Raw genomic sequence first — 16,278 nt, 5'->3', positions numbered from 1 at the left:
AGTCCTTTACAGTAGGACTTCAATGGTGCATGGGACCCATGTTGATGGGCTTCACTGGTACATGACCCCTGTGCTGTCTCCCTACAAAGAAGTGAATTTCACCCAAGACAGAATTTAAGATGCCATTTCCCTGCATGCTCATGCGTAAGTCTTTGAAATTAACTTTCTGTGAACATCTGTGGAGTTTTGCAAGAAGCAACCATAAATAGAGATGAAGATCAAAGTGGATTCTTTCAAAAATACAAGACACAAAACCGGTGTAATTTGGCATAACTCCACTTAAAGTCGTGGGCTTATAGAACTATGACAGCTGAGGACTGGGCCTCAAATAAATAGCCATAGTGCATTATCGTTCTGGTATTCACCTGGCTCTATCATGATGATAATATTTCAGCAGAAAACAAATGTCAATAGCGGGGAGAGGGAAAATGATCAGGCTTATTTTGTCATTTTTATTGAGTGCAATTTTCTCTTTAGTACAATATTCTCTGAAAGGTACTGTTACAAACTCCGACAATTTCAACACAATCAACAAATCGGGGAAAAAAATTACAATGGGGCGAAATCTTTTACGGACATCTCATTGGCTATGTACAGGACAGGGTATCTGCCAACCGGCACAGTGCATGCTGCTGAGGTGGTGGCTCCCATAGCTTCTGCTCATTGGGGCAGAGCGAGTCCTCGGCACGAGAGCCTGACATTGCTGTGGAGAGGTCAAAGTTCATCTTGTGGAGCATGGTGGTGGGGTGCCTTGCCAGTGGAAAAGGAAGAGGGCTGTGTGGCGGTGAGCCTTCCTGTCAGGATTGTCCTGTATCCATTTCCTTGTGGGATGGATTACTGAAGTAATGCCCCTATAAGGGAAAAGATAAGAGGTGAGTTTATTTTAAGGAAAAGAAGAAAAGCAGGCCTTCCCATCACTAATGCCATGGCAACATGGAAGAGAACATCAAAGCGCAGCTAAGAGATGGCATGCCCCCTGGGCACTGGCTAGTGTGCTGGCACTAGAAGAAGCAATTTCTGTAGGTTTGCAGTCATGTACAGAAGTCTTCCTGGGCTGCAGGGTTTAAAAGCAATCACAGCTGCATGCCACATTCAGTAAAAATGTGCGCTGACTCCTTAGGTTCACGTGTCATGGTAAAACTCACCAGCCTGCATGAATTCCCAACCTGTTGCATCTTCATCCTGACCACTCAGCTGGGAATTTCTTGCCAAGACAATGACCATGGACATAGTTTAATGTTGAACTGATCCAACAGAAAACACAGGACTTTTGTTAATTATCATGAATTCATATTATCTACATAGTAAAACCCAAGTCCCTTGGTAATTTTAGCCCTTGGAGATATTAAATATATCAGGGACCTGCTGCATGAGCATAGAATTGATGGAGCCAAACTTTTTTTTTTTAAATGATAAATGGTTTCTTAAGAAAATGGAAGTTTTTATTTTAAAAAAAGATCCATTCTCCTCAACTTCTAGGGAGTTCTGGCACAAAGAGAAAGCCTGAGACAAAGAGCTGTAGGAATACCTCCCTTTAAACATCTGACAAAATAAGAAGCTTGTTTTCGGCATTTTTTTTTCACATTTGAAAAATCATATGCTTCCATGGAAACAGGTCTCGGTTGCAACTATAGTCCATTTCCTATAGGTCTTACAGTGCCCTACATGTGGCACCAGAGGTGCATGAGAAAGGTGGGGAAGGAGAAAGGACATGGATGGCAATGGGATATTCTAAGTAATTCATGACAGTTACAGGTCCATCAGAAGCTGTAGTCCCAGGGATCACAAGAGAAGGAGAAACCCCCCTGCCTCCTGATATTCTGGCCAACCGCATCATATAATCCTTTTTCACAAAGGATTCACAAAGGTATGTCCACACCTTGAATATTATGGCCAGCTCTGGTCCCCACATCACAAACAGGAGATAGAAGAACTGGAGAAGATCCAGAGAAAGGTAACAAGCATAGATAATGGTATGGAGGGGCTTCCAAATAAGGAAAGACTTAATAGGGTAGGCCTATCCAGTTTAGAAAAGAGACACTTGAGGGGGGACATGATAAGAGTTTACAAAATACTAAATGGTAAAGAGAAAGTCAAAAGAAATTATTTATTCTCTCTTACAATACAAGAAGTAGGGGTCATAAAATGCAACTAGTAGATAGGAAGCTTAAAACAAACAAAAGGAATTTTTGAAGCTTTTTCCCATGCATAAAGGTGACAAAAAAAAAAAAAAAAGCCTGCTACAGTGCTTGTAGAAAGCTGAAAAGAAGGCAATTGAGCCTGGCTTTGTTGACAGAAAGAAGGTTGGAGGTGGTAAGAAAGCGGCATAGCCAGATAGGGTAAGGGCTTTGAAAGTTAAGATAGGGAGTTACTGTTTGATGGGATGGAACAGAAGAATAAAATGAAGAGACAAAGAGAGGTGATAGACAGAAAGGAAGATGGTCCTAAATAGCAGCAGCCTGAATAGTATGGAAGGGATGTTGGGTATACTGATGCCCCAAGATGACTGGAGCCTTAATGACTTTTCAGGAATCGAATGTTATAGCAATACAGAGACATGATGAGTGATAAACAGGACTGGCTGTACAGTGATGTTTGCTTCTCATTATGAATATGGTGTTTTTCTACATTTTTCTTTTTTTTTTCAGCTTTTTGTGAAAAAGGAAACCAACTTTCTTGTTATTTTCAAAAGCTGATCCCGCCCCCGGCTTTTTTTCTCAAGGGAACTGCAGAAGAATAATGTTAGGGGGAGGGGAAGACATATTCTGGCAAAGAATCCTTCCAAATAAAAGTTCACAAAAGTTTTTGTTAGAAACTGCAGACAAGGCTTGTGATCTAACCCTCTGCCCTAAGTAAGGGGTACTGCCCTTCCAGGGGGACTGAGCAGGCATCAAGAGCATGATTTCAAGAGCTGCCATGTTCCTGGCATGGCTCACCTTGCCCTTCGTACAGGTTCACCGTGGGGTGAAGCCAAGTGTCTACCTGATCATACACAGTCTCTATCTTGCTGCTTGGCCCAGCTGTGCGGTTCCTCGTGACATAGAGACAAACACATAGGTGTAGAAGCCCCCATAACTCCCATATAGCCCCTTTTAAATGGACAGCAAAGCCCACAATCTCAGCCTAGATGATCAAGCCAGTTAAAGCAGAACAAAAGGGGTTAAAAGGAAACCACACCCCTTATCCTCCACCCACATAGTGCCACTAGCAGAATCCTTTATGCTATATTGCAAGGAAGTTTTGATGCAGGACATTTCTTGCCACTAATAGATGCCTCTTTCTCTCCGTAGATGCAACATGACGACTTGAATTCTCCTCCTCCTCTCCTCTGGTTTTATTCTAGGCTGGGGTAATTACCCCTGGCTTTCACATCTGTGCTAGAGATTAGCTCCAGCTCTTGGCTGTGTTAGCTGAAATCTATGCCCCAGGCAGTGGAGTTAATAAGAGGAGAATTGACACTTCTATTGCTCTAATGCCAGCATGAACCATAACTTTAATAAAACCAGGTTTGCTTAATGTTGCAGTAGTAATAACCCCTGCCCAAATGCTGCCTCTTTTCCCGCTGCCTTTCATCTGCACTGCATGGCTCAATCAGAGTCTTTATAGGAACCTGAATTACCTCTTTCTCCCCTCCCCTTTTTTTTTTTTACATCTTACTGGGACTTCCAGGCTTAAATGACACACATAATGTCTGCTCAACCCAACAAGGATTTTTTCAGTGGTCAGATCTGCTGTAGGTGTGCTAGAGGCGAGCAGTGCATTTCACATGAACAACAGATAAGTGGGTTTAGGTTCTATGTGACTCTGGAGTTCACAGCTGTTTGGATCTAGGCCTTTGGTCTAGACCCATCATGCATAACAGTGAGCAGTCACCACAGTTGCAAACCAGCAAGAAAGACTGCTGCCTGCACCCAATAAAGGCACAACTCCACTGCCAGGACAGGCTGATGCTGCCCCTGAAGTTCAAGTTCTCTCTCCTTGCTGTCGACAGGTTGTATGAACAAGAAGAAAACTGTGCTGTCAAGGCCAGCAGAGAAAGCCCATCTTGAGCATCCACAAGATGGATATGTCCTGCTCTGTCCACGTAAGCAATCCCCACTGTTGGTTCCAGCAGGGACAGAACCATGACTTCTACCACCCGCTACATGAGCCTTCACCACCTAAGCTAAAGGAACAGCATGGCTAAGCTGCCAGCAGCAGACTCTTATCCTCCCAATTGGCCAGTTGCTAAAAAAGATATTATCCCACACATGCAGTTTTGGAAACTCTCTCAACAGGTGCAGGACTCTCTCTCTCTCCCCTCTCTTGCCCCGGTAGGTGTAATTGGAGGATGTGGTGAATCACTTATCTAGGAAAAAGAAAAACAGCTCATGGCACCCGATTCGAAAAGAATGTAGGAACCTGCAAGTTGGTTTGGAAGGAGAGGATGCTGTAGTGGGCACAGGGCAAGCTATGTGGTTACATGCAAATGTTGAGTTCATTTCTCACGTAGCTTGACCATTTTTCATGTAGATTTCTTCTCTTGGACACTGACCACATGTGAATGCCAAAAATTTAGAACATGGAGGAAGATTTCCAGTACAGCCAGGGCCCATCCTGACCACAGGTATTAGCTACCAATGTCTCATCCTCAACCACCAAGCTCCTTTTGGCATTGTGGAAGTCCAAGTAATGAAACACGGTTTCCCTTATTCAAGGCTACTGATTTGAATGAGATAAAGTCTAACCACAATAACCACCAGGCGGGGCTGGCCTGATTTACCAGTCCTGCCCAAAAGGCAAGTAGCCCAGGTATGGGGGTAAGATCTGTGCACTGATGAAAGTGGGAATGTGATGTTTTAGCCAAGGAGTCTCTTTCTGTGTCTGTTTGGCATAGCCCTGGGCTAGATTCTGGTGCCCATTTTAACTGATCTGAGGACAAAGCCTCATGAAGGAAAAGAACCAGAGCTCAATACTGGTATGTATCTGGAAAGGACTCCAGCTGTTAACTCTGAAGAGGAGGAAGACCCAGATGGGATTTCTATGCCCACCTGGATTGGAACAGCCCCCATGACTAGAAGAGGAGGCGAAACCAGCTTTCTGGCTTCACCTTTACTGAAATCAGGGCGTGGGCACAGAGGTAAACCTGAGCTCAATCTCTGGCCATATTTAGAACAGATTCGGGACACCGTGTACTGATGGAGACAACCCCACAGCCTCCCCGCAAGAAATCCTCTGTGTGCCCCTAAGGGGAATGGCAAGTTAAATGAGATTTTTTGTTCTCCCAGAGACTGCCTCTTTGAACATGAAAATGGCATGTTTCCTTCGCCAGTGGTGGGAAAGCGTGGAAGACTCTGTCATAAAAAGAGCAGCCCTAGGAGCGCCTCCTACTCACACTGAAACTGAGAAGTGCTGCACAGCAGCAAAATCCCATTATTCAGTCACTTCAGGGGGGCCAAGAAGCTTTTAATATACAATTGCACCTTCGAAACACAAAAGCCGCCACATTAAATAACAAAGCAATTGACCGCTGCGTCCCCTTGCTTGGCTACCGATAACTGGGAATCGCCAACATAATTATACCAGGGCATCTGTACTACTGTCCTACCACACTGATGCTTTTTTAAAACATTCCAGCTGTGCCTGACATTTTACTCCTATTAAAATTCATCATTGCAGTGAATAAAAAATCATTTTAGCAAACCTAGGTAGTAATGAAACTTTTATTTAGTAATCTGGAGTTCAGCAGAACAAAGGCTAGCCAGTTGAGGTGAGAAAGCGAGAGCGGGGAGAGAGAAATTGAAATTGCTTAAAAGGATGGCTTCAGTGGAAGGAAATACAGAGATCTGTGTATTTCTTGCACACTTGGTTCCATTTTCAGCACTGTGTTCAGGGATTAGGTCTCATGAATCACATTAACGTTAATGAGAATAGAAAGGCAGAATCAACGAAAAGACGCCAAAGTGGAAATGCATCCTAGTTATGTTTTACAAAGCGCATCACAGACAGGATGCAGCAGACGATGTCTGAAATGCTGCTAAATGGGACACACCTCCCAGGCCCGCCTCCTCCTGTGGTGTAAATCACTTTGATTACATTGGAGGCAAGGAGGCAACAGAGAGTTGGACCATCTGCAGATTTGGCCGCATCAGAATTCAAACAGTGAGTGTAAAAGGAAGACTAGTCTTTCACAAGAGGGAGAACGGTCTTGCAGGTAAGGCTTTAAACTCTGGTGAACTGTGTACGTTCTGGGGCTGTTTCTTCCATAGCTATGCCAGCACTGCATCAGAAAAGGGAATTTTTTTTTTTTCCTGCAGGCCTCCCTAGGCATCCTTCACAAATGACAGAAACTGTACTAGCAGGAGACCTCGCTAGACAGGGGGTTTTGCCAACACTGCACTGTCAGATAGAGGGTATGATCTTCTCACCACCCTTACGGCTATAACTATGCCTGGAAAACTTTGTAGAATAGTCTGAGACTTGACAGTCTGCTGTGAGTGCCTTTTAGGAGGTCGCTCAGGCCCCTGGCAGATGTTCAGCTCAAGGTACCATGCCATCTGATGTGCAATCCCAACAATCACACTTCCTGCCATGCTACATGAGGATCAGATCCCCATCACACCAGATTGCTGGTGCCAGCGAGCCTGAGACCTGAGGGTGGGAGCCCCAGTCAGCTGCCATCCCAGCCTCTGGGGCAGGGTGGACTTGAAGGCTATGCTGTACCCTGGAGGCTGGGAGCACAAATCAGCTGCTGTTTCGTGCAGCAGAAGCGCATTGAACAACCTTGACTCTGATGTGACCCAGAAACTGTGAGCAGCAGGCAGTTGATCTGCCCTCCCATCCTGGAGAGCACATGGGAATCAAGGACTCCCATGTGCTCCCCAAGCTGAGAGCCCCAATCTGCCTGGGCACAAGTATAATTTAAGGCATGATGGGAACCAGCCACGAAGTTCTTTCTTGCACATTTTTTTATAATACACCATTAATTACATTAATGTTTGTCAGGGGTTGCTACTTAAGATGCGATTAATTGGTTAACTGGTTAATCATATTTTAAGTGCAACATCTGCCAGGGGCCTCAAGTCAGAATCCCATTTCACTTAGTAGATAACCAAAGTGCAGCTTGAGATTAACCCAACTAGAGCGTAGGAGCAATTTGATTCCCACTCTGGGCACATAAGTGCTCCCATTATAAGAAAAGGGGGAAGTCTGTGTAAGAGGAACGTCTTTTGGAGGGCAATCCCATAGGCCATGGAATGGGGTGGGCCACGTGGGCCATGGCCCGACCAACTTTTAACACGTTAATTTATCTAACCCACACATGTGCAACTGTCATTCCGGTTAAAACTGTATAGCTATTTTTTTTAACTGCGTAGCTAGTTAAATTCATGTGCTAAAAGTTGGTCGGGCCCTGGCCCAGGTGGCCTACCCCATTCTGCGGCCTCTGGGCAATCCTATTCCTATAACACAAGCACTTGCTCACCCAGGAGGAGAAATGGAATCACTCCTGCACAGTGGGCATGTCTACATGTGCATTTACACCAGCCTACATTTACTGTGCAGTAAGTTACTATGCAGTAAGTGGCAATAGGCCAGCGTTTACATGTGGAAGCATAAAGCGCATTAATGCTATGTGTGGAATGACTTGCGACTAAAGTTAGCCCCAAGTCAGTCCATACGCACAGAGATACTGCGCAGTAAGATGTCTACCCATGTGTTACTGCGCAGTAACTAATCGGGTGTAAATTTTATACTGGCATGATGCAGGTACCAAATTTACACTCAAATCAGCATAAGTTGCCATGTTTACTGCACAGTACAGGCATGCACATGTAGATGCATGCCCATACTGAGCAGTAATTTTGGTTACTGTGCAGTAAATGCACACATGTAGAAGCAGCCAATAGCTGGGTAACTCAGATATAGTCTCAAGCTGCACTTTCATTGTCCACAAGACAAAGAGGGATCAAACCCATACTCTGTTCCATAGCTCTAAACAGAGTCTAATAATACCTCCTTGTTTATCAATGTCGGTGTTTAAAGGCAAAGAAGGTCCCCTCTGTTTCATGTTTATGCAGTGCCTAACACAATGGGAGAGAAATGAACCATAAACGACAGATGTTAGTCACGTCCCTTACTGAGCTACCAGAAATTGAGGAGAGTGGGAGAATAGAATGGGGCTTTGATCTCAGGCTACAAACACTACTGGTGTAATAACAGAAATAAAAAGGCTACATTCATGAGATGAAAAGCCATCAAGGCTGCAAAATATTATTAGTATTAATATCAGTTACATAAATAATGCATTATTCAGTATTTTGATAGCATACTGGGTTATGCCACCTTTTAAGGCTCGTGGGCAGCTTTACAGAATTACAAAATACATGAATACACCGATTCTTCATATTTGCACACAATGCATCTGATCGACTATGTAACCAGCACAAAGCCAATATGCCTCCTCCAACGGTTATAGTGAAAGGCTGAATCTGAGCTGCCAGTAGCATGGAGTTAAATAAGAGCATGAAATTGGAAGGAGATATGGAAGGACATGAAAAGATGGCTCCCTAGTTTGTGTGGAGGGTAGTGGGAGGGCAAAGCAATCACTATATCTTTAATTGTTCACACAAGCTCTCCCTGGGGATCAACCCTCATAATGCCATCTCCCTGGGGAATCCAAATTGTCAATGAAGTGCAGTTTCAAACTTAAATGGGGAGGATAATTTGACAGCCACAATTAACTCAAATGGGGCTTTGATTCCCTGAAGGGAGGCTATCCAGTAGTTAAGAGTTAAAGCATGCTTTCCCTCTTAACACTGCTCTCCTGCCAGGTGTGTGCAGCAGAAAGCTTCTTAATTTCCATAGGCATTAAGAGAGAGAGAGAAGACAGCACAAAGTGTAAGCAGTTGGTGAGGTCGTGCAAGGTGGGTTCAGTCCTTTCTAATTCCTTTATTTTGGCGACAACAGAGCCAAGCCTGGGGGTGCTGTGAGAGAAGCTAGCAGCAGACTGCTCTTCAGAATACCTGCTGGACATCTATTCCTCAGGCTAATCCAGACTGCTCAGAAAAACAGGAGGTGAGTAAAGCCTGCTAATGTATAGAGGCTTCCAAATAACTCCTCTCTAAACGAAGACAAATCTCGTTTAACACTTTTGCAAAGGCGAGCTTCAAACATGGGGAGTCCATTCTAGGCAGCTCCTGCTTTGGGGAAAAAAATCCCATATATCCTTTGTAAACACAGTCTAGGAGCACTTATGTTCTGAACTGGCTAATAATAATATTAGGGGCCCTTGCACCTGAGATTCTTGCGGTTCTCAATAAACACAAATGAGTTTAGCCTTACAACAAACCTGTGAGATAGGCCAGTATTGCAGGCTGCAGAACTGGCAATGGAGAGGTCAAGTGTAATGCTGCACACAATACCTGAAGCAGAACAATACCAAGATGAAAGTTTCCACGAATACAAATGATTGTTCCCCTGCTTCTGTGCCTTATGGCACCACCAGCATGAGAGATACAAAGGCAGGATGTGAGCTGAATTATCCCTCTTTCTTTATAAGCCCAGTTGAACCCGGGTAGTGGCCTCCACCCTGTGCCCCTTTTCACATTGACTTGATGGCATGTATGGAAAAGTCTTGCCTTGCCCCTGTGCAGGAGGCATTTGTTGGGATATTCCTTTGATCCTGACCCCCCACCCCCATGTGGTGGTGAGGGGCAATCCTTACGGGATGATGATCCCTTTACTTCCTGGCTGTCACTTTATTTTCCCTACTTATGAATTTGAAACCACTGATAAGCAGATAAATACTAATAGCCAACTGAAAGACCAATGTATTTTGCCTGCGACGCAGTGAAATATGACCTCCCACCCCAGCAAGAAACAGCTGTAGGAGGTACTGTGTGTTTAATGATCAACGCATTGACAGCAGGACCTGGGGTCTCTCAGCACTTCACAGGGAATCAGGATTAAATGATTCTGAAATCCTAAGCGTGTGGAAGGGGCTTCTTTCCAAAACACCTAGGTGAGGGAGACAAGGGACCCTGTGAAAATGTTTTAACAAATTTGTGGATAGGGGAAAGTAATGACTTTTGCAATCCCACGCCTCTATGGTACACTCTAGAGAGCTGCAATCTGCATTTCAGATGTAAAACTCCCCAGGCATCTTGCTCCTTAAACATAATACTTGGCATGGTCTGTATTTCATGCTGTCAGTCCCACTCAGTACTAATTAGCATTGATAATTGCACTGATGTTAACCATCATTTTCATGCCCTATCTCCCCACCTTCAAAACAAGGGTTCAATTGCCTAATGAGACCCCTGAGGATAATCATCAAGGCAGAGGGACAAATTCACCCCTGGTGTAACTTTACTGATTTCAGTGAAGTTATTCCAAGGACTGAAATGCCCAAGGAAAGCAAATATTGGCAATCTGCTATGTGACAGAAAGAAGATTGAAGAGGAGGGAGGAGAGGATGGAGAGATGTGCCTGTGAGAAATGGTGGGGAGAGGTCTACAGCATGAAGTACTAAGGAGGCCTGTGCGAAGCAGCAAGTATTCGATTCGGCTTCAGATTTGGCCAATTTGGAGGGACAGTGATTTGATTCGCTGATTCAAATCACTCCCGATTCAAATCACTCCCGATTCGACTCGGATGATTCGGATTTGGCTATTCGGCTGCCCAATCGGGCCAAATCTCCTCTGAATTGAACAGGCAGTGGCAGCAGTGTTGGTGACAGGGGAGTGGCAGCGGCGAGCAGGGCCCCACCCCCCACCTGCTCCCCATGGCTGCCCCACCCAGCACCAGCACCCAGCACTTAAAAAAAAAAAGAAAAGCCCCACACTTACCAGATGCAGCAGCAGTGATCAGGGCCTTTGGGGGCTTGTGGCAGAGCCCCCCCCTGCGCAATGTGGGACAGTGGGGATCAGCACCCACCCCTCCACCTTGCAACCACATGACAGCTGTTGCATTGTGTGGGCTCAGCACAGCTCGGCAGGGCACTGTGGGGCTCCACATGCTGTCAGAGAGCTGGGGCGGCTTGGGCTGAGAGCTTCCAGGCTCCAGGGGACTGCTGGAGCCACCCCAGCTCTAGGACAGCATGCAGCATGGGTGCCAGGCGGGAGGAAGAGGGGCAATCCCCTTTGCCCAGCACTGTGCAGGGAAGCTCTGCCATGAGCCCCTAGAGGCCCCAATGGCCATTGCCACAGCCAGTGAGTGCGGGACTTTTTTTTTTTTTTAAGTGCCGGGACACTGGGGCTGGGCGGGGCAGCCATGGGGGAGGTCTGGGGGAGTGGGTGGGGAGGGAGCCAGGTGGCGAGGCACTCAGGGGACGTGGGGGAACCAGCAGGGGATGGGTCCAGGCAGGGGTCCCCCCATGGTCCCCTCCCCTTTCATCACCCCCCCCCATCCCCTACCTACTGGCATGGAGCCTTGGTCCAGCTCCCTGTGGTGGTGAGTGGGGATTGCCTGTATTTCTGAACTGATTCGGAGGTTTCCCAATCAATTCGGAGGCTCCCGATTTGATTCAGACCTTTTAATGGGTATCCAGATTTGGCCCCCAAATCAGGCCAAATCTCCTCTGAATCGAATTGGCTACCAAAGCTTTGCACAGCCCTAGTACTAAGGGGCTCATCCATATGGAGACACACAGAAAAGTTTATTTGAATATATTCTGAAAGTTAAACTGTATGTACATGGATGCCCATGGACACACGAGCGTGATATCTTGAGAAAAACCCAACTTCCTCAAGGGGAAATAACCGTCCTGGATAGTCCCTTAATGTGAGGTAGATCTGCCCTAACACTGAAAATTATGCCCCCGGGCAAGGTAGTTTGTTCCTTGGACAGTTGTTAATTTGTACACTATTGTTCCCAGGCTATTGCCTCAAGGTTTACCGGCTTGGGGCAAATCTAGCCATGGCCTTAGCCAGTACTGCCACTTAAAACACAAATGTCCACATGTTAAAGTGTGTTAATTCACATTTAAGTGCCCTTTAGGTGTCTCAAATGACACCACTTCAGGTGAGGGTTAAGAAAGGATGTGGTCAGTACTTTGCAGTTATATTTCTTGAATGTCCCTCTGGAGAAAACATCTGGGTTCTCAGCCTGGCTCTGACCCTGTGTGAGCCTGGGCAACTTCCCTTACATTTTTCTCACTGTTTTACTTCCTACTAGCCATCTGCTTGGGAGGTAAGCTCTGCAAGTCATTCAGAGACTCATTCTTGCTCTACGTTCATTCAATGCCTAGCTCAGTGGAACATCAGTCTCATCTGGGGACTCTAGGTGCTTTTGTACTGCTAATAAAGAGAAAGGATCAGAAACAGAGGGAAGGAAGAAAGGGTAGATAGAAGGGGCAACGGGGTCAGGAGAGAGAGAGGAGAAAACTAAGAACTTGAGTATAGCAACAGGCAAACATCAAAGCAGGAAACCAGACAATGGTGATACTTTTGAGGTTGCAGAATTAGATCATCTTTGAGTGCCTTGCTGAGTCCCATGGGAGAGGAAGACATGACATCCCCATCTGAGTTCTGAGGAGCAGAGTCAACCCTCTCCTCAATCCCTGTTGAATTCTAAGGGGAAAAAGGAAATGACTCTCAACTGACTTTTAACCCCAGGCTTGGCAATGCTAGAGCTGTCAGCAACATTCCTCATCATTCCAGGGCTTTCACATGCTGCTTTGCTACTTGACTTTAACCAGCACATGGAAGGACTATGAATTCTTAGCATGAGAGTGAAATTCCATTTTCTAAGCCATTCATGCATGGGTTTCTCTAGCGTCTCCATCAATATACCTAACCTGAACTATATTGACCTGGGTTGGGAAAGAAATTCAGCTCCTTCCGCCATGGGCCTCTGAAGCTTGCTTTAATATTAAACAAGACATTTACCTACACTGATGTCAATCTATAAAGCTGAATTATGCAGAATAAAGCACCGCAGTATTTATTCTGACATAAAATATTACAAGATAGGTGTAACAGGTGAGGTGCCAGGGGTTGCTGTGATTCCCCCTAGTTGCCACTTCTACCCTGCCTGGCTTTTACCCTCCCCACCGAGGGTCCCAACCCTGGTTCCTCATCTGCCACGTCTTGTTGTAAAACGTGATAAGAGGAGGCTGCCCACAGAGGCTGGTGAGCTTGGTGTGCTCACTCTCCCTGTTTCTCAGCCTTCACTCTCTTATCTCCCGCTTGCCTTAAGGGCTAAATTTGTGGCCTCCTTCCACCCCTAAACCATGCCCATGTCTCGCAGATGCTACTCTGTACACCGTTCTGTCCCTTGTAGAGGCCTGAGCTCTTTTGGCTTTAGCTTCCCTTTCCCCTGGCTGTAGACCTCCAGCCCTGGCCCACTGATTTGGACCCAGCTCCCTCAGTCTCAGCCTTGTCAGTTCTCTGTGTCTGGCCCTTGGCCCCTGCATCCTTCATTCTGGGCCCCCTGGTCCTTGACCCTGGGCTGGGCTGCTTGCTTCTTCAGCCCTTAGGCCCTCTGGTCCTTGACCCCAAGCCAGGCTGCTTGCCTCTCCAGTACTTAGCCCTCTGGTCCTTGCCTCTGACTAGTCTTCCTAATAACTTCTCCATGGCCTCCCAGACCTCCCCTGTAGCCACAATCTAGTCCTCCAGTATACACCTTAAATTGCAACATAAATACCAGCCACTGTCCCTAACTAAAGCATACCCAGATCTGGGTTGTTACCTTAGTCAGGCCATGGGCTTCCCTTAGTTCCCCCTGGGCAGCTCCTGGGACCAGCTCCTGTGCCTGCTACTCCATCTGCTGCAGATAGCTCCCTGAGGAGCTCCTCACCTTCAGCAAGCAGGCTCAAATTGCCTGCTCTGGCTGAAGCCCTGGGTTTACATGCCTGGAATCCAGGCCTCCTTTTGGTCACATGCCTTCCCCAACTCTGCACAGTTTTCCCTGTTAATCAAGGGCCAGCCTGCTCTTCTACAGCTGTGGGGCCACACAGGGAGTCAGGAGCCTCCTGGCTCCCTGCCACAGTTCCTTTTCCTCCCCTGCCCTTAGTCCCAAGTTACAGGATCTGGGTCCCCTGTTACAATGGGCATAGAATCACAGAATCATAGAAATTATGGGCTGGAAGGGACCTTGAAAGATCATTGAGTCCAACCCCCCTGCTCTGGGCAGGAAAACTGCTGAGATCAAATGATCCCAGCAAGGAGTCTGTCCAGCCTCCACTTGAACACTTCCAAGCATCCTCTACCATCCTCTCTCTGTCTCCTCCTCTCCCTCTTTGCTTCCTCATTTCCTCTGTCCTTTTTTCTTTCATCTGTTACCTTATAAAACATAATGCTCAATGGCTGATACAGGAACAACATGAATATCCAGCCAGGTTATGACCTTTGTGATATGGTGGTCTTGTGACACCATCTCCAGGAGAGTTATGACTGTGTAGGTACTGATGGGCAAGTTGTCTCCTCTCACTTGCTTCAGCAAGCAAAGAATAGAGAAGTTTGCAGCATTATTTCTCAAGGAGGGTTTCCAGTGAGAGTACAGAAGCAGCAGCAAACAATGGATGCAGACTGGGGAGCACGTGAAAATGCAGAGGGTTTCTAGGGCTATGAAAGTCTCGAGGTTCTTTGTCTGAAAGTTGTGTGTGTAGGCTGGTAGAGTAGTGTTGGTAACAAGAGATCTGGAAGTGAGGATGGGAATAAATGCCAGAGCTTCATGAATAGGATTTTCAAGGGAATTCCTCAGGAATCACTTTTTTTAAAAAAGCAGCTGAAGTAACCAACTCCTTTGCCAAACTGGCATAGCTTCACTGCAATGGTGAACTGATAGTGTTGAGATGATATTGTGGTGGTCTAGGAGATCATTCCTTTTCCTGAATGAAAAACTGGAGAGCTGCCTTTGCATAATGTGCAAGGTCATCTCCTTCCCAGAAGAAAGGCTCAGCTTGAAGCTCAGAACAATGAGAAAAAACATTACTGTAAAAAAAAGCATAACTGTATTACACATCAAAGAATAAAACCTCAGATCCATTTGCATATTGAAAAAGAGCATGGAATACATTTGGAAAGGCCAGGCTGGAAGCTCAGGAGTGTGGCAAAGGGGAGAAGTAAGAAGAGGAGAAGAAAAATGGTCATCCTAATCATTAGTAGCCATATTTGAGTCTTGAAGTGGTAAAATGAGGCACACTCTGAGAACAAGCTGAAGGCATGGAGCAACTACGAGAGACCAGCAGGAGTGGACCCAGGAGGGGCTGAATGGCACCGTCACTCCCCTCCCCCTGCCTTCTACAGTGAAGGTCATATGGTAGCAGCTTCATTTCCTTATGCCTGGGTCTCCTGCAGCATCTGAGGTACGGCTGGAGCTGGAGGCTGGAGTGGGGTACCAGGGGGAACCAAGCAGGGACCAAGTGAGGAAGGAGGCACACACCTGCTGCTACTATTCCCAGCTGATCCAAGGGTTGGGGAGTTTCCAGGACTGCTCCAGCCCCATTCTACCTAGGGCTGCAGGGAGCAGCTTCACAGGTTGATGGCCTCTGTGGCAGTGGCAGGGGTGAGTCCCTGCTCCCCTCCCTCCACCGTGTACTCCTCTCTGACCTGAGGGCTTCAGCTGCAGGGAGCATCTCTACTGAGTGCGAGACGGGGCTGAGGACAGCAGCATCAGTGGATAATCCCCCCAGCACCTTATACCAGACTGTAGGGTACACTGGGGGATGGGCAGGGAACAGGAGCACCTGGAAGTAGAGGCATCACCCCCTGATGCTGCCACTCCTACCCCTACCTGGTACTGAGTAGCTCCCCCCAGCAGCTGGAGCCTCCAGGCCAGTGGGAGAGGAAGGGGAGGGAACAGTGACCCAGCCCCCCTATGCAGCCACTCCCCACAGTCCTCCCAACAAGATCCTAGTAGTTCTGAGTGACTCCAGAGCAAGACACCCATGGTAAGGGTGTATAGGATAAAATTAAGAACAAGAAAATTTAGGTTCAGTATCAGGAACATCTTTTATAGATTGATAATTAATTATCATCACATTACAGCACGAATTAGATGTCCTTGGAAAATGATAGAAAGCCCAGGCTGTGCCTGACAAACCAGTAAAGGCTGTACTGCCCTGGCAGGGGACTAACCTTATGGATCGTTATAGCCTACCAGTTTGCAAAGCCCTGGTTCTCTTCTTTAACAGATGCAAATCAGAGATAACACTCTTCCAACCCCTTCCTATATCATCTCATCATCCTCTTCCTTTCTACTCTTATACTTTCATCCTTTCCTAATATCCATTCATCATTTGGGTGCTTAAAATGCCTTCAGCATTTCCAATATATTTTGTTTCTCTTTTTTATTACA

At 46.4% G+C, this 16,278-nt stretch overlaps 1 protein-coding gene across 9 annotated transcripts in view; it reads right to left on the bottom strand.

Annotated features, from left to right (window-relative positions):
- Positions 1–432: 432 nt before the first annotated feature.
- The window catches only part of EPHB1 (EPH receptor B1), a 362,275-nt gene continuing 346,429 nt past the window's right edge, over positions 433–16,278 (bottom strand). For 6 of the 9 annotated variants that reach the window (XM_059730782.1, XM_059730781.1, XM_059730783.1 and 3 more), the window contains one exon: positions 433–851. In XM_059730782.1, the coding sequence (XP_059586765.1) occupies positions 722–851 (130 nt within the window). In that variant the 3' untranslated portion in view covers positions 433–721. The remainder of the gene's footprint in view (positions 852–16,278) is intronic. The other 3 variants (XM_059730779.1, XM_059730784.1, XM_059730780.1) reach the window with 2 other exon arrangements.

Source organism: Alligator mississippiensis, chromosome 7, assembly GCF_030867095.1.
Source record: "Alligator mississippiensis isolate rAllMis1 chromosome 7, rAllMis1, whole genome shotgun sequence".
Classification (NCBI taxonomy): Eukaryota; Metazoa; Chordata; order Crocodylia; family Alligatoridae; genus Alligator; species Alligator mississippiensis.
The sequence above is the reverse complement of the archived record's forward strand: the minus strand, read 5'-3'. Positions and strand labels throughout refer to the sequence as shown.